Source organism: Hyperolius riggenbachi, chromosome 5, assembly GCF_040937935.1.
Source record: "Hyperolius riggenbachi isolate aHypRig1 chromosome 5, aHypRig1.pri, whole genome shotgun sequence".
Classification (NCBI taxonomy): Eukaryota; Metazoa; Chordata; class Amphibia; order Anura; family Hyperoliidae; genus Hyperolius; species Hyperolius riggenbachi.
The window spans coordinates 271699634-271718994 of record NC_090650.1 but is presented as its reverse complement, the minus strand read 5'-3'; the positions used below and the strand labels follow the sequence as shown (position 1 = coordinate 271718994).

The 19361-nt window shown below is 43.4% G+C and overlaps 1 protein-coding gene across 1 annotated transcript in view; it reads right to left on the bottom strand.

Annotated features, from left to right (window-relative positions):
- MYLIP (myosin regulatory light chain interacting protein) overlaps positions 1-19361 on the bottom strand; it is a 42038-nt gene that overhangs the window by 9119 nt on the left and 13558 nt on the right. Inside the window, exons 2-3 of the mRNA XM_068236932.1 lie at positions 17140-17330; positions 1686-1871 (exon numbers count right to left, since the gene is read on the bottom strand). Of these exons, the coding sequence (XP_068093033.1) occupies positions 1686-1871; positions 17140-17330 (377 nt within the window). The remainder of the gene's footprint in view (positions 1-1685; positions 1872-17139; positions 17331-19361) is intronic.

The following is a 19361-nucleotide window of genomic DNA, read 5'->3' as shown; positions in this document are numbered from 1 at the left end:
CATTTCCTATATATAAAAAAAAAAAGCAAAAAAAAAAAAAGCAGTGAATTGTGACCATGGACCTGCAACAGATGGTGGAAAGATATGCTGATCTGTTACTGTTCATAAACCTTTTGTAGCTTCAGTTTTCATCAGTCCCTCCACCCCCTTCTTTAACTTAGATACAAAATGAATGAACATAACTAAACAATACAAGACATAAAAACACACCTATGTAGTACAGGTAGCCCCCAAATGAACATCCCACTGATATGAACAGCCCAATGTGAAGACATAACGTTTTTCTCTAAAGACCTTGTAGTTTGAGAGAAATGATTTAAAGAAAATTCAAGAATACATTATTTTTTTTTACATTTTGCTGTGGTACATTGAGGGCATGGGGAATGCGCACTGAAGGCAAAGGGGACAGTGATGACAGTGTTTCCACTTATGAACAGATTCAGGTTAAAAATGGACCTACAGTACCCATCTCGGTTAACCAGGGACTACCTGTATGTACATTAGTGCACAGAGACAAGACTAGTTTTTACAATCTAGTCTTATGGAAAAAGTGTATGGGGGAACAGTTCCCATCGCACCACATCTGTTCAGGGTGAACAATTTCTCAAGATAAAAGGTTCTCTAAAAATAACAGCCTCTGCATGCAATGCCTTACAGCAGCTGAACATTATGTAATGTGTAACAGAGCAGCTATTCTATTCATTTAAAAGTTTACTGACTACATGCTAGTCATTTCTTCAGGGCCAAATTAACATCTGCTTTATAATTTACAGACATAATAATTGCAGCCTGCAGTGGCAAGCGTTTACCCTTAAACACGCCTACCCTCTGTTCTATTTACAAAAATAAAATGAAGTCCTTGCAAGAGAACAAGGTCAGGTAGTAAACAGACAAGTAGACTGAAAAGAACAGAGGGGCATATTTAGCAAAACCAGTGAAAGGAGAATGGAGCAAAACCGGTTCAAAACAGGTGTAGGTGGTGGAGCAGTTTCTGGACCTAACAATCAGAATCCTTGATCTAGACATTTTTTGCAGCAGTTGTGATCCAGTTTTCCTTGGTTTAGATAAACCTGCCTCATTAGCTCATGGGGTAAAAATGTCCTGTAATACTGATAACAGAAATAAACTCAAGAGGGTTAAGAGACCAAGCACTGGCAGACTATGCCTTATTCAACACTGAGGCCCCAGCAGAGAAGCAGCAGCCGGTCTCACCTCCCAACACTGCTCCACTGGGGCCCTAATCACAGTAGCGGCAGCCAGCACCTGGTGCCCCCCCCAAATCCAAACTGATTTCTGCGGACCCTGCAAAGTATAACCGCAAAAGGAGCACTCACCTCTTCAGTTGAGTGCTCCATCTTGTGTCCTATCTCCTAGCTTGTACAGTTGTAATACGTGGTATCTTATACATCCCATAAGACCTCTCCCCCCCCCACCCCTATGGAGCACAAAATATGGTATTTCAACACAGGACTAATCTAGTCATTGCTTACAAAGGAACATGAGAAAGCCCAATTTGTACCTACAAGAAAATATTAACTGAAAAGTTGAAACAAGGTTCCCCTTTAAACCATTGAAGGCAAAAAAGGTGAACTATATTATTATATCAACCTAGGTGAGGAAGCAATTTGCCATTTAAAAAGTTATTAGCAAAAAAATAAAGGAATGTTAGGGAAAGTAATATATACCTTTCTAAAGTGGCAGTTTCAGGCTCTTTAGAACACAAACTCTGGTAGTTGTATCTGGCAGTGTTCTGATTATAATCGCTGAACTCCAGCTGGGCCAATAGTGCACTCAGTTCTACGGCCTGCTCTGGGGAACACTGGAGACGACCCGCCAAAAGATCATCTTTTATGTGCAAGAAGAACATGTGCCTAAAGGGGAGAGAAGATAGCTATTACAAAAAAAAAAAAGTCTATTTTACAGTGAAATGCATAATTTTTTCTGCATGGATTAAAAAAAATACACAGTGTATTGTATGCTGGTAGTCATCAGTTAAAAGCAAGACAGCAGTACAGATCATTAATTAACCAAAGCACATTATGAAACTCTTGTGATCCTTTTACACTTGGTGCAGTGCGAATTTGAACCACAGCTGAAAAGTCGCACTACACATTATAGCCGCGGTGCAAAAAAAAACAACAAAAAAAACAACTGCAAACCCCATAGGGGCAGGGCTATCACTACTTTGAAGACAGGATGTGTGGGTGATAAGACTGCCTCAGGAGAGAGTCCAGCATGTGAAGGGGACGCCTGCCCACGTGCGCGCCACCCCCCCCCCCCTCCCCCAACAGATTGTAGATCCACAGAAACATATAGCCATGGTTCAGTCTCTTATCTAATTATTTTCGTGACAACATATCAACCTATTACACATTTCTCTAGCTTATATCCTGTTAGTTAACAGGATATAAGGCCGACGAAGGCTGCAAGGCCGAAAGCTTGCTTATTTTTATTCATTTTTAGTAAGCCAATAAATGGTATCATCCTAATTTATAACTTTAGAGGGGGGAAAAAAAAAAAAGTCTTTTATAACGTTCCATGATGTTAGCATACAAATAGTCATATTTTATCAGTGAGAAAAACATAAACAACATTGGTCTGTTTCAATATGGGTTAATCATATAAGTTTTCATGTATCCTGTTACAAAGGGAGGGAAAAAAAAAAGAAATTAAAAAAAAAAAAAAAAAAAAAAAAAAAAAGGGGGAGGCGAGCTGTGTCCATGCCAGCATTTTTCAACATTGTATTCAAAGTGAAACGGATAAGTACATGACTAACGCCAGCAAGAAACTGGATTAGCAACTGAAATTCAATGTGCTCTATTTTGTCTGGCTTGTACAATTTTTCGAGACACATTGCCCGCAATAATGTTTGTTACGGAGACATTTTTCTTTGTCTTGCTCCTCTGCTTCTGTAAAATTTTCAAGTGGACCTGAACTCTTGCACAGGACAGAAGGAAAACAGAGAAATGCACCCTGTATGTATTTAGAGAGTTTAGCCTGTCTAATTCACCCTCATTTGTGTGTAATCTTTTCTCTCCTCATGTGTCACATGACTGCAGAGATGGCAGATAAGCTCATTTGAAAGCACAGGCTGTTAACAATATGCCTGCTTCCATTAATCAGGAAGTAGACACTGCAGATTTAGTGCAGGGTTAATCAGTTGTAACAAAGAAAGGTTTGTTTAAAATGTATTATACTGTTGCGTATCTTTTAAAGCAGAGAGGACGTTCTGAGTTCAGGTCCACTTTAAATCAAACAATCCTGATATAATTAAAGTGCACATTCTAGATTTTGCAGTTCCAGCATATACATATTTTAGTTTCACTCTGCAGACATTACAACAGTTTCTATACATAGCACCATCATGCTTGGGACAAAGTAATGGCAGGTATTTTTCTGCATTTCCCATGCATGCAATGCTTGCTTTACTTCTGCGATTCAAAGACTCATAGATAAGTGCTGAGTATCTGGTGATGCTCTGCCAAGCCTCCACTGCAGACAAGTTCAGCTCCTGCTTCTTTCAGGGGCATGTCCCTTTACGTTTCTTCTATAGCATTCAAAAGGCAGGCTTAAATGGGATTAAATCTAGTGACAAGCTTTGAAATCTAAGAAATGGAAAATTCTTGATTTCAGAGACTCCATTGTTGCCTTAGCAGTATAAATGCAAGATGAAGAGCTGTCCAATGAGTATGGAGGCATTTACTGGAACTTGCACAGAAAAGAGGTCTCTATACAGTATTCATTATGGAACTGTCATCAGCAGTAACGTCTGTGAGGATAAATGTGTCAATATCTGTGGCAGCCATATATGCCTAGGCTGCCTGTTCACCAGTGCGGCAGAAGGGCTATGGGAAAGCTGGCATCTGAAACCCAGCACTGGAGTCCATCTGTGTCATTGTGGAGTCTGCGGTCCAAAGCGGAGGGCCACTTCGCAAGCACCCGTGCACCTCCTTGTTCGTGCTCCAGTCAGGGAGAGCTATGCACCAACTCAGTTAAGACTTATAACTGCACAAGTGCAGAACGCTCCCAGCCAAAGGAGCATGACCGAGGCGGTTCGCAACCATAGCTGCGCATATGCAGTAGCCCAGCCATAGTCTCAGGCAGGGACTTCACCAGGGCTGACAGCAGCAAAACAGAGAGGCCATCATTTCATCTTTTAACCTAGTAGATAGTTCAAAAGCCTTAGATGCATAAATCCCTCAGCTTCCAATAGTTTACCTCCACTGAAACTGACTTAAGCATTGCCATTAGCTCATAACTGCTGCAGCCTATTGTTCTTTGTACTATGGTCACAATGAGCTGAAAGATATGATAAGTGCAAACAGAGTATAAAAAAGAAAGTAAGTAATACACCTTGGCTGCTCTAGAGCTGAAAAGTCATTTCAGTGCAAATGCTGTGAATGTACAGTTGTGACTTGAAAAACAAGCCTCCTGGAAATATTGCAGTTGTCAAACAAGCAGGCAGACATCCTGTTCGGACAACTGGTTTACATAAATATTTATTAGAAAAACAGAACCTCCCAGGGGGAGGATCTAAAAAAAAAAGGGCCATATGCTGTGCCAAAACAGAAATGATTGCACTTCCATACGATTCAAAGAAGGTGGTGTAAATGTTACATAAAACAAAAAAACAAAAACACAAACTGGTCTCTTTTAGAAGCAAAAGATGCAGCAGCTTTAACACGGTTAACTGTCATAAATAAGTGTGGTATCAAGATTTAAAGTAAGGTTTTGCCCGGTTAACGCACAGCATGCTGTGTGTTACTGTGTCAGAAGCTGCTGAAACCCAGGTGATGTGAAAGCCCCATAGGATTATCATTACATAGCAATGATCTAGTCCATTGCAACATAATGGTCTTCATGTGAAGGGCCCTTGTACTTCGTGCTTAGGCCACATACACACATCAGACTATAGTCTTTGGAAAATGAAAGATCACAGACCAATCTTACCACCCTTCATGTAGTATGAGAGCCATACCTTCCCAGTCTTTTCTATGGAGCTGAACTTCCCATCAGAAAAAATCTTTGCAAGATGCTGCACACACAGATGCTGTACAGACACAAAAAATCAGTATCTGCAAAAGATTTGTTCCTGCCAAAAATCCATTCCTACAAATTGCAATGATAGTCTATGAGATCTGCAGATCATCATACACACATGATTTAACTGACATTCATCTGCAGATCAGATCCACCAGGATGGATTTTCAGATCTGCAGATGAATGTCAGTTAAATCATGTGTGTATGATGTTTTGCAGATCTCATAGACTATCATTGCAATTTGCAGGAATGGATTTTTGGCAGGAACAGATCTTTTGCAGATACTGATCTTTTGTGTCTGTACAGCATCTGTGTGTGCAGCATCTTGCAAAGATTTTTTCCTGATGTGGATTTCAGCTCCATAGAATAGACTGTGTAAAGTATGGCTCTCATACTACATGAAGGGTGGTAAGATTGGTCTGTGATCTTTCATTTTCCAAAGACTATGGTCTGAAGTGTGTATGTGGCCTTAGACTGGGACCTGTGACTGCCTTTTCCAATGGGAATTTATCTGGCACAGCTGCATCAGATAACATTTTGTGAGTAATCAAACATTCCTCTATTCATCTTCACGAACAATGAATAATCCAAATGAGTGGACCAGGACTTTAATTTTATACCTTCCCACTGAATCATTTTCATTGCCTAGTCAAGGAGGATACCATATTAGAAGCAAGACATGCTTAATTGGAATTTATAATCTAGCACCGTATGGCAAGTTATAATAGATTACTGAAAGACAACTAAACGCAAAATGTCTACTGTAAGATGCCTCAAAGAAAAAAATAAAAATAAATAAAATTCAGTGACTATAGGGCAGGGGTCTCAAACTCACGGCCAATTTGCAGCCCTCGATACAATATTTTGTGGCCCTCGCCGGCAAAAGCTTACTTATAGTTCGCTTTTTTTTTTTTTTCAAACTCAGCACACAGACCCAAATTCATGAGTAATCAGTTACATGTGGCATTAGCAATACTATTTTATTGCCGTACCCCTGAACTGAATTGTGTGATCATCATGGTTTGGTAGAAGCTACATACAAGTCTTTTTCACACCCTACCTCATCATTAGACGACTGTTGCTGAGCCTGGTATTTGGCTATCCTTCTCAAAAACACAACCTTCACCCATACAACCACACCCTCTTACACATGCCCTTTTCTCCCATGCCCTTCTCCCCTCCCCAGCCACCCCTTCAGATGACCTAACTAAGGTTAGTTGTGAGGCTTCTCCACACTTCTTCACATCTGGCTGCATGTCCCCGCCCCTCATTCATACATAATTCATCCATCCCAACAAACCATTCCCTTGTATCCAAAGTGGCCGGATTTTTCCAATTATTAGCAATAATGCTTTTAGCCACTATTGTGCCATATTCTTTGATCAGTTGGCATCCAGGGCTTTCTTTTTTTTTTTTTTTCCATATCTGTATAACTAAAGATTGCTTCTTTTGGTGTAAGCTCAAATTTTTCTTTTAGCAGTTTCCCAGCCAGGAGGCAAATATCCCAGAATTTTTTGACAATCGGGCACCCCCACCACATGTGCAGAGTATCTCCATCCCCCTGTCCACATCTCCAGCACATCACCCTGCGCCTTGCAAACTTGCTAACACAAAGTGGTGTCATATACCATCTACCAATTGTTTTAAATTGTATCAATTGTAACCTTGGGTCCTGAATTTTAAAATTATTTGCCCATATTTGTGGCCAAGCTACTTCCAGACTGACCCCCAGCTCTCTTTCCCATTTCTTACAGTATGCCGGGAGGTCCCAGCCATAATCTGCAGCACAGATATCTGAGTATAAACTAGAAATTGATTTGTTCATTTTTTTCCCCAGATAAAGATGTTTCTCAAAATTATTCAGTTCCACCCTCTGGACAAACCGTGAAATCCATTTTTGAGTAAAACTGTGTATCTGAGAAGAACCCCATAAGCTAACCTCATTATTACTTTCAAAAATCGACTTAATTCCCAGAACACGGCTACCTCTAACATCAATGAAGCGAGTTTCCCGACTTATATTATGTTTGCCAAACCAAGCTGGGTCAAGACCTGGGGGAAAGTCTGGGTTATCTCGTAAAGTTGTCAAGGGAGAGAACCCCCTTATTCTCTTGCCATTTTTTAATTATCCCGAGCAATGATTTTAGGGTTGGTTTGATCAATGGATGGGACGATAAATTGTAGACCCTATTAATATTTTTAGGAATCCAAGTAAAAACAAGGTCCAGATCGGATTCCTCCTCCTCCAGCCGTGGCCATATCTTATAGTTCGCTTTTATGCTCCCAAGTAATCCGCCGCTAAACGAGGGCTGCAGAGCCCCCAAATCGCCCGGGGGGGGTAATCTGCCGGCATTTCCTGGAACGGGCAGAGCTTTCAGCTTCATCTCTGCCCCTCCTGACGTCAATCGTGGCACATCGCCACCTCTGCCCGCCCCTCTCTGTGAAGGAAGAGTGAGAGGGGCGGGCAGAGGCGGCGATGCGCCACGATTGACGTCAGGAGGGGCAGAGATGAAGCTGAAAGCTCCGCCCCTTCCAGGAAATGCCGGCGGATTGCCCCTCGGGCGATTTGGGGGCTCTGCAGCCCTCGTTTTGCGGCGGGGACGCGGCAGATTACTTGTAATGGGAGCACTGAAGTGAACTATAAGGTAAAATGGGCAAAATAGTTCGCTTCAGTGTGAATTTGATTTTGAAATAAAAATCAATGCAAGTAATGGGGCGGGGAATTTGCGCGGGAGCTACTGATTGATTGATTGATTGATTCTCTTATGTGGCCCAGCCTCATCCTGACTTTGCCTCCTGCGGCCCCCAGGTAAATTGAGTTTGAGACCCCTGCTATAGGGCAATTATGCAAAAGGGTTAAGTGGGATAATACGCCCCAAAACTTAACTTTCAGTTACTAATTTTAGTTCCGTAAAAGAACATTTTAAAGCATTCCCTGTGTGTAAAAAGGCTGGCTGAAGCTCTCTGCCCTCCTCTTTCTCTGCTGATGGGACTCAGCTGTTGCCAGGGCAATGTGTCTATTTGGCAGAAGAAGGGGGGCAGAGAAGACAGTCAGGGAGATTTTTGCAGGCAATGATTATATTTGCCTATGAACCAGACATAAGCAAGCTTCTGATGCTCTCTGCAGTGAGAATAAAATGTCCTTACACACAGGAAATGCTTGATAATGTTCTCAAATTTAACGAAGTAGTTTCTGAAATTTTAGTTTTGGGCGTATAATCCCACTTTTAGGTAACTGCTGCCTTCATAAAAACTAGTGTCCATTTAAGGCATTCTAGTATAGTAGAACATATGCAAAACCTTGGAGCCCTATTGTTATAAAATCTGGAAATAACCAACATAAGCTTAAAGAGGAACTTCAACCCAGGATTGAACTTCCCACAAAAAAAAGGGCACAGGAAATTTTGGTGCACCAGGCCCAACCATAGGCTGCAATTTGGACGCCATCAAAAAATAAATAAATTTAAAAAAACAGCAGAATCCATCCACCAGTGCTAGCTGGCAGACAAATTACATCTTACCCCACAGTCCACAGCGGCCTGGAAGGGGGAACGGTAATTAACGCTGCTGTTTTTTTTTGCAGGAGGGTGAGCCGTTTATTGGCTTCACGCTGAGCTAAAGACATTTCCTGGCACTTTAAATTACATGCACACAGTTGATACCCCTTTTCCCTGAAGAAATCTTTACTTTTTCTCAAATACATCAGGGGGGACTGTGTGGCTGATATTGTGGTGAAAACCCGCTCATAGTGTGACAGGACCATGGTCCTGATAGTTTGCTGTCTATGAACCTCATTGCAGACTGAAAGTTTAATAGTTTCTTTCCTTAATCATCTCCACAGCTCATCTTCCTGAAGCTACAGCAATAGTGTCTGTAAACTGCTGCAGCTCTGGGTGGGCGAGTCTTGAGTCTCAGTAACACTCCACATTGTGAAGTGATTCATCGCTACATAAAGATGTGTTCACACTTGTCTCATCTAGCAAGTTAAAAGTTTAACTCTTGCCTCAGTAGAAAATTAGCTGAGAGATTCAGCTAGGCATTTACAGGAAAACGAAAATACATTCCCCAATCAAGGCTGCTTTGTACGCTGGTGAAAACCGGCTCACAATATAGATTGGTGCAGATACGTTTTAATGCCTAGTTATCCTTACCCTAACAGGACAGAATATAAGAGCCACTATTCTTTTAGAAGAATACAAGCATGTACAATTTCACTATTCCTTTTACCCTGGGAAATTTAAGGCAGAAAGCTGGTAGCCATGCTAACCACTTCTGAAGATTTCCAGGTCTTTACTCATGCAGGGCCAGATACTAAGACTTCCATTATAAAAAAAAAAAAAAAGTTTATATTCTAGAAAGATGTACCTGACTGAGATTTGTATCTTTAATAAAAGATTTAGTAAACTGTTACCATACAGGGACACAGGGCATCAAGAAAGCTCACTTCTAAACCAGGTAACAAACAAGGATACATTATCCGCCATGCACTGCACAATCTCCGAAACTACTGACTATGATTGATCAATTGAATACCGCTAATGGCACCGCTCGACGAACGACTGACCCATCGAAACACTGCTTGTTTATTTTTTTGCCTTCTGTTGATGGACCTGAACGAAAGTTTCCGACTGATCACAACGATCGGATAGTTGAGCTTTGGGAAACTGGATCCTTAATGGGCATCATTAAACCTCATCCTGCTGTCAGTTGCTTTCTGCTACATCTCTTAGGGCCCTTTCCCACGAGCAGTTAATAGGCAGTGAAAAGCCTGTCAAACTCTCACAACTGCTTGCTGCTGCCTGGTAAATGCTAGTTGCTGCTTGGTTACTGCTCATTGCTGATTGGTAACTGCTGGCTGAGCACACAGTTCAACTGCCCACATGACTGACCTCAATATATATTATGGGGTGTCTTCTGGGGAGAAGGGACCCTGCATCTTTGGTATTGTCCATTGCTCATCTGTGGAACTTGGGACTAAGAGCTGCAGCAATAGTTGGTGCGAGGTTCAGTACAGTGAAAATATATAATAGTTACAGTGCAGGTATATTTCACATACATTATGGAGTGCTTACAAAAGGGCTTTTTAGCATTATAACATGAAGTATCATTGAATGACAATGGTTCAAGCTAAAGCTAGCAAGAGCTGCTGCAAGTGGTGAAATGTCCATGGCACGCTTCAGCCAGGGCCGGCCCGCTCATGAGGCGGGGTGAAACTTTTGCCTCAGGCGGCACCTTTCTAGGGGCGGCACCCGCCCGTCCGTGGGTGCAGAGAGCTGGCCGCCGAGCTGGAGGGGTAGCGGGCAGGATGGGGTTATTGGGCCTAGAGGCGGGGAGGGGGGTCAGACCCCCCTCCCTCGCCTGGGTCCCCCGATCTGCGCTCCCCTCCAGCCTTAAATAGTTAAGAAGCAGCCGCTACTCGTAAGAGGCACGGGCGGGGAGGACTCACCTCTTACTCGCTCCAGCATGCGCTCCACTGACGTCACTTCCTGCAACGCTGCAATTTTTTCAAAATTTGCCTCAGGCGGCAAAAAGTCTAGGGCTGGCCCTGGCTTCAGCTGCAGTCTTTGGCAGTGTCAGCCACAGCTGCTTATTGCCATATCACTGGTGAATTACTGTCATCCAGAGCATTAAGTCAGCAAAAGGTAAACAAGCTCCTTTGTTGGTAATGTGGCCATAGGCAACTTGCCCCTGTGCAATGCAGTGGATTATAAAATACTGTTTAATGCTGGGGATACACGGGTCGACCCCAGCCGCGTCCGCACGGATCGATTGCCGCTAGTCCCCGCCGGCGCTTCCTAATCAGCGCTCGATTCCCTGCCATTGTCCGCCGGCGCGGGTCGAGCGGCATGATCGGGCCAGCTGAATATTATCAGCTGGCCGGATCAGCTGGTCAATACATGGTACAGAAACGTTATTTCCACTTGAAGTGTACATGGAAACAATGCCTCAGATCCCCAAGTGTTCAGCACAACTGCAGTCAGATAAACCACCAATGAGTTCCACATGTAATTGGCTTGTATTTGAACGAAGAAATACACAAAAGGAAATGCTGCCTTTAGAGGATACATGAGAAGCCGCCACAATAAAGGGAGGAGTGAGGCTCTGTGCACCTGGTGCTCTCCAGTTACATGCGTGTTTGTGTGTACTATAGTAACCTTTCCCCCACATTACAGAGGCACGTTCTAATCACACAGTCTCTATCCAGACACTGGCAGCCAAGCGCAACTTTTACTGCCATGGCTTCAAAGCAGCTGTGCCAGCCCACAAAACAATCATGTCATTTCTTGGTCAGAGGATAGGGTGTAGCTTATTGTACATCTGGTAAATACAAACTGGATAGCAGAATTGTCTACATACGTTCAATAGCCTGTATCACAAAGATTCTGATAGTTAACCCGCTTTTGAAGAAGAGAAAATTCCTAGGCAGTTTATGTAGAATTATAATTTAGTATTTATATAGCGCCAACATCTTCTGCAGCGCTGTACAGATTATATTGTCATGTTACTTAAAGAGAGTCTGAAGCGAGAATAAATCTCACACACATGCCCCTGCTAACTATGAGCTCTGAAGAGAGATTTATTCTCGCTTCAGAGTCTCTTTAACTGTCCCTCTGAGGAGCTCACAATCTAATCCCTTCCATAGTCATGTGTCTGTCTGGTGCCAATTTAGGGGGTAGACAATTCACTTATCTGTAAGAAAACCGGAGTACCCAGAGGAAACCCGTGCAGACACGAGAACATACAAACTCTGTGCAGATAGAACATACAAACTCCGTGCAGATAGTGTCCTGGCTGGTATTCAAACCAGGGAACTAGCTTGGCAAGGGTGCTAATTTTGGGTACCTGGAGTCGGTTGTTTCAACAAACTGAGGAGTTGGATGATTTTTGAACCAAATCCATAACCACTGTAAAAATAAGACTAAGGAGTCTGAGTCGAGGAGTCGGAGCAATTTTGGGTACCTGGAGTCTGAGGTTTCATAAACTGAGGAGTCGGATGATTTCTGTACCGCCTCCACAGCCCTGCCAACCGCTATGCCACTGTAATTCAATTTGATGGCTCGCAATCGTTTTGTACTACAATAAGCAGTATAGAACCCATACAGCAGCAATTGCGCAAAAGGTGGATCAGCGCAACACCAGGCCGCCTCCGAATGGCCTCCAGAGATGTGCTGAGCCCCCCCAGGAACTACAAACGCACCTTGAACCCAAACAGAAGCTCTGCATACACACCAAAAGCATGGCTGTTAAGTGGGAGTAGCTGACCAAAAACGAATTAAATTAGTACATAGCAAGGAAATGAGCAGCGCTACTTAAAAAACAGACTAGTGCCTACCTGCAAAAGAGTGCAAGCCCCACTTGTGGGGTCAAATACACACCGAGCATACACATGACCTGTCTACCACTGGAGGATGTTGGTTTCCTGTAACAGCTTGCATGCAACCTATTAAGTACTCTTCCCTCCCACTGCGAAGAAGTCAATCCTCCATTGGAGGGGCCTAACACTAACTAAATCCTAACCTATGTATATGCATAGCCTGGGTGCGCTACCAAGTTACTTGGTAGCGCACCCAGGCTATGCATATACATAGGTTAGGATTTAGTTAGTTAGTGTTAGGCCCCTCCCATGGAGGATTGACTTCTTCGCAGTGGGAGGGACGAGTACTTAATAGGTTGCATGCAAGCTGTTACAGTTAACCAACATCCTCCAGTGGTAGACAGGTCATGTGTATGCAGCCAGGGCTGTGGAGTCAGTACAAAAATCTTCCAACTCCAACGTTTATGAAACCATGACTCCAACTCCAACTAAGACTCCAGGTACCCAAAATGGCTCAGACTCCGACTCCCCAAAATTGCCCCGACTCCGAAGCCTTGCAATATACGTTCACTTTTTCCACAAGGGAAAAAAAACAAACAAAAAAAAATTTAAATGGAAACAGCCCATTGACTGAACGAGGGCTGTCAGATCAAACACATTTTTCCACTACAAGTTTTACAAAGCTCCATGGAAAAGTTATGCTGCAATCTAAGTAAAGAAGGTCAATAAGATGGTCTCCCATGCTACAAATTGGTTGGAGTTCTACTTTAAATCTCAGTATATTCTGATTGAACACACATCTGTGTAAGTGTCACACTGGGTCATCAATTAGGATCACCCTGCAGTCAGCACTCTTTCTACCACTGGTGGGGATTGCACTGTGTTGATTTTGTATTTTTTTTATTATGGCTTCTATAAGTAATATTTACGGGTTGCTGAATGAAAATGTTAAAAATGAACTTTGTTTTATGTTTTAGAGCTGTGCTGCCAGAATTTTAGTTCTTGCCAAGCACACCACTAGCCAGAGTAAAAAAAAAAAAAAAAAAAAAAAAAAAAAAAAAAAAAAGGGGGAAGACGTTGCTGATTCTGCATAGAAACAAGAGCTGCCGTCCAACTGAAAGGGTTTCCAGTTACAGCAATCTATATTCTACATCTCCAGCAAGCAGTTATTACAGGAGGTTACTCGGAGTCAATGACCTGTAGTTACACCAGCATTACACAGTGAAGTCATGCGACTTCCTGCAGAGAACACTTGCACAAGTAAAGCTTCATACAGATTTAGCTATACACAAAATGAAGTAGCTTATCGTAGTGAAAACTTCACAGCTAAAAGAAATGTTATAATTAAAAGCACTAATGTTGAAATGTGGGGCTGCATACAAAAACCAATATAGCTCTATCTATTGCCAGTCACATTAAAGTTGAATTGCCTTCAGCTGTGGTAGTACCCCTTTTAAAAGGAACTCGTGGTGAGAGAGTGATATGTTGGCTTGCATATTTCTTTTTTAAAGGGAACCAGAGCCCCCCCCCCCCCCCCCCAAAAAAAGCTTTTATACATACCTGGGGCTTCCTCCAGCCCCATACGCACGGATCGCTCCCACACTGCCGTCCTCTGCTGCCTGGATCCGCCGGTACCGGGTCCCGTCATGACCGCCAGACGCGGCCAATTGTCCGCATCACACAGGGCTCCCTCCATGTACGCGTGAGGCTGCCTACCGCGCAGCCTCACGCGTACATACATGGAGGGAGCCCCTGTGATGCGGACAATTGGCCGTGTCCGCCGGAATTGACGGGACCCGGTACCGTCGATCCAGGAAGCAGAAGGATGGCGGCGTGGGAGCAATCCAGGCTTATGGGGCTGGAAGAAGCCCCAGGTATGTATAAAAGCTTTTTCTTTTTTCGTTCCTCTCTGGTTCCCTTTAAACAATCCCAGTTGCCTGGCAGTCCTGCTGATCTTTCTGGCATCAGTAGTTTGAGAATCGCACACACAAACATGTAGCTAATCTTGTCAAACTTCAGTCAGAGCTCCTGATCTACATACTTGTTCAGGGTCTAGGTAAAAAAGGGACACAGGATCAAGAGGACAGCCAGACAAATTGCACTTTTTTTTTAAAGGGCAGCCTCCAAAATCACTCACCTCTGGTTCCCTTAAAGCAGGTATGTCCTCAGACATTTTTGATAAAGCTCAAATTGATGCGTTTGAATCAGGAAAGGTGTGGTCCATCAGGTAGAACACATTCCTTTCTTTCTCAGTCCATCCTAAACACTGGCATGGATCTTGCCCTCCAGGCCTGGAGTTCGACACATGTGCCTTAACCACTTAACGACCGCCTAACGCCCATAGGCGTCGGCGGGTCGTTAGTGGTATAGCATGGAAACATGCCAGTTCACGGAGGCTGTCTCCGTGAACAGGCGGAGAGCCGCCGATCGCGGCTCTCCAGCGAACTGTAAACAGGCGGGGAAGAAATCCCCGCTGTTTACATCACACGGCGCTGCTGCGCAGCAGCGCCGTGACGTAGATCGGAGATCCCCGGCCTCTGATTGGCTGGGGATTGCCGGCATATAATAGGCTGAAGCCTATACTTCAATGCGCAGGACGGAAATCAGTCCTGCGCAGCCCATGGAGGGAGAGGGAGGTAAGGGGAAGGAGGGAGCGCTAAAAACGCTGCAGAGGGGGGCTTTGAAGAGCCCCCCCCCCCCCGCAGATCACAAACAGCCGGCGGCGATCAGACCCCTCCAGCAGGACATCCCTCTAGTGGGGGGAAAAAAAAAAAAAAAAAAAAAAAAAAAAAAAGGGGGGGTTGTCTGATCGCCCTGGCTCAATCCTGATCGGTGCTGGAGAGCCCACGCGGCACCGATCACTGCAGAAAGCCCTGGTCCTTAAGTGGTTAAAGGATACCAGAGCTGAAACTTATTAAAAATAGGGAGAGCAGGCATGTATTGGATATATACCAGTTCTCTTCATCCCGCTCCTTTCTCACCTAAATTGCCATTGCCGCCCATTCCTGGTTGCCAGGAAGTGCTCAGGGGCCTGCGGCCAGAAGCGCTCTGCGCACGACATATGCTGTTGCGCTCCTAGCCACAGGCCCCTGCATTATTCCTGACAACAAGCTGCAATTTAGGTGAGAAAGGAGGAGGGGGGGGGGGGGGGGAGGAGGAGAACGGGGGGAGCGGTCGGTATGCATTCAATACATGCCAGCTCTCCCGGTTTCAGCTCTGGTATCCTTTAAGGCAGTGATGGCTAACCTTGGCACTCCAGCTGTGAAGTGCCAAGGACTGTACCTGCAAGGAAGGGAGTAGGCCCCTACTTTAACCTGTGGTTAGGCAAGATGCCATCCAGCTAAATGACAGAAAAAAAAGGGGTATACAAATTTTTATTGTATATATGCCCTTTCTTTAAAAGAAATGCACCTCATTTAGGCCTCTTTTCCATGGACGACTGAACTGTTGGTCGAGCAGTTTAGCAGTCGACGACAAGTGCCATTCATGGAGTGTCACGTGCTGAAAAGGTAGGCAGAGGATGTGGCTGTTACAAGTTACTTGCATCACTGCTCACTTCATATTTGTAAATCCACTCAAGCTCTCACTTATTCATGCACGATAAAGACACACTTTAACCTACCGTTTTCCCTGTATACCATTCTAAAACAAACAGCTTACAGCAAAGACCTGTAATTTAGGGTCCTAAATATATACAGTGACAAAAAAAACATAACCTAACACAAAAGTTGAACAGAAAGAAGTTTCAGGCATGTATAACGCAACTTACTTCCTGAAAAAGAAAAAAGTGCCTTATCTGGCGCCCAGCGCTGGAAAAAGCTGAGCTGGTTTAATGGGAGGGGAGTTTCCTGCTCTGCTGTACTGTGTGGTTGTGGATGACCTCTAATAACAGTCTGCTATGCGAGGTTACTACAGGGCACATCGCTCAGCTGCAACTAGTGTAATGTTACTGGTAAAATAAAGTTTTTGCTTTATTGTACTTGGGTTACAAAACAAAGCACACATGTTGAACAAAGCTAACTGCATTATTTTCAGCTGTACTGAAACATTTCTGCTAGTGCCAGGAACATGTACTGTACAAGACAGCTGTACTCGTTTTACCAGAAAATCTTAATACAAGACTTACCTCATTTGTTTTGTTCCAATAACAGCCAGAAACTTGCACGGACTTTGCCGCAGCACTGGACTATTGTCAGTTTTCAGACCCTTTCAGGTGGCGGTTTCATATCTTTCTAAACAATCTGAACCATTCCAGCCTCCTCAGACGGGAAATTCCCAATACATTTTTTTTTCTTAATACAGAGCTAGACATTGTTGAATCGGAGTTAATATTTGACTCAGATATAAGTGTCCAGTCCTGTTAGTTTTGACCGTTGGCATCAGTTTTATATGCGATTCTATGCATGTGTCCACGCATAAATCTGTACATTTCCGGTACAGTCCAGTCAGTTTTGTAACAGTTTGCGCATTTATGGTCCAGTCAGGTAAAACTGATGGAAAACTGATACAAAACTGAAAGGACCAGATAGGACTGTACTGGAAATGTCCAGATTTATCTCTGAACCAATTAAAGAGAAAAAACAAAAGGGGGTTCTAGGTGCATTACAGTTGCTCTTTGCACGATCTAAACAAGAGATTGGTCAGACTTCTACTATAAAAACATCAGAAATCATACCATGTCTTACACAAAAAGCAGCAAGAAGAAACAGTCAGCAGTGCATACATATTAAAACAGCTAAGCTGGCACCTTCTACAGCAATATTTCAGTACCAGTAACAAATACCTGGTCTGCTCTTGAAGAATAAGATGGGCTTCCACAAAGAACTTGACTCGTAGCTTCATTCTAAATGGTGCTAAGCCGTCCATCTGCTGGGATATTCGGTTTCGCAGATTCAGCCATAAGTTCTCCCCTTTGTTGCCACTGAACTGTAAGCCAAAGTAATCCACTTCAATTATGCCTAGCCGCTGGCAGACCTGTTAGACAAGGAACATTTTGAAGAAAATAAGACCTTATAGTATTTAGGCACATTATCTTAGCAGAATTAAGATGTCCTTATTTGCATTGGAAAAGTTTAAAAACCATGTATACAAACCTCATAATGTCCATTAAACACCCTGAACAGTTATGCCAAATAGGATTTTTATAATGGAGCAAATGGTGGGCTTAACTTTTTTTTGGCATCACCTGGGGCAGACATATCTCTGTTGAAGCTGGTGGAGTGATCCACTTATGGAGAATCAGTTATTTATCTTAATGCTGACCCAAAGCTTAGAAAAAAACAAAACACACACACACACACACACACACACACACACACACACACACACACACACACACACACGTGTGTTAGTGCTGACTAGCTCAGCACTCACTTGTATTACTCACTGCAGGTTTCCATAGATCGTGAGTCAGCGCTGCGTAATATGTTGGCGCTTTATAAATACAATAAATAAATAAGCAGCATTCTCTTAACTTAGGGACCGTTTCTACTAGATGCAAATTTGTGTGGATATGATGCACACAAATTCGCATAGCAAGGCATTTCAAATGGGGAAGTTTCCATTAGATGCAAAATTTGCATCTAGGAAAAGTCTGGGCAGCAGTACCAACATTTTTTGGATGCCGCATGCGATCTTCACACCATTTTTTGCATGATCAATAGAAATACATTCTGACATTGCAATGCTCTGAAAGGCATCAGCGGAAATGTCCAATACTGCTTTCTATACAATTTCTAGTATCCCATTGTATCAGACACTAAATACATGAGTACACCTGTGAACAAATCCATTTTCATAAGCTTTAGATTATATCTTTTAAATACCATGGATTTACAAAGACGCAGACACTTTCTCCATGCAGTCACCTGCCATGTTTTGACATGTTGGCACATGTTCAACCCATTCCGTGTGTGTGCAAATATGCTCTCAAACAAATTCTTGCAGTACGGTGTTAGCACAAATGGATGAATTACTAAGCTATCCCAGGGCAATAACCTTCATTATGTACCCAGCTGATTTGTTTAAAGATTGTGGTTGATAATCTTCTGTCCTGGACAGATTCATCTGCCTCAGGATACTCTCACTGCACAACTATCCCAAAGACACAGGTGTTATGCTGGATACACACGGTGCGTTCCCGCATCGAATGCGCCGCTCGATTCCCGTCGATTATTTCCGAGCGCATTTCAATGATTTTTAGGTAGATTGCCATGTAAAGTATGGCGAATCGACCTAACGATTCATTGAACCGCAAATCGAACATGTCGGAAATAAACGAATCAACGGGAATCGAGCGGCGCATCGGGTGCGGGAACGCACTGTGTGTATCCAGCATTACTTCCAAAAGGTGGCTATATTTGTGGCCAGGACAGCCTCTGTCATTGCTTATATAAAATATACTGTTCAAAGAGTTCTAGATATATACTCGAACTATCACTATAGATCTGCCACAGCCAGGAGCATTCTGCACAATAGTGCTGCGCAGGTGTAGTACGCCCCCGGGTGCGGAGTGTGTGCATGCGCACTACACCAGACTGGCTCAAGTACCTGGACTCATAGCAGAAGATCCAGGTGGAGGAGGACACCGAGGGACTGATTACCCTGAAGGGGGCTGGAGGAAGCCCCAGGTATGTATAAAACTACTTTCATCTGTCTCAGGTTTACTTTGGTACACAGTAGTACTATACTCTACATATGCACTCCCCACAGAGCTACAGGGAATCCACTGAGAATGTTGTGCACATTGAACAGAGGTGTTGTCTGTCACCCATAAACCTTGTTCAGATTGTGCATGAAGAATGTGTAATAGAGGAAGAATCTCCTCATTCCCCTGCAGAGTACCTGCACATCACTCTTACATGTACCCACAGTTACATTGCCTAGGGCCTGATAGACGTTCTTTGTTCCGGTCTGTACCTTTGACAAGTACTCTTACCAAGGACTAATTTTAGTCTAAAGAGAATAAATATAGTAGTCTCCATATCCTTCTCACTTCAGTTGTCT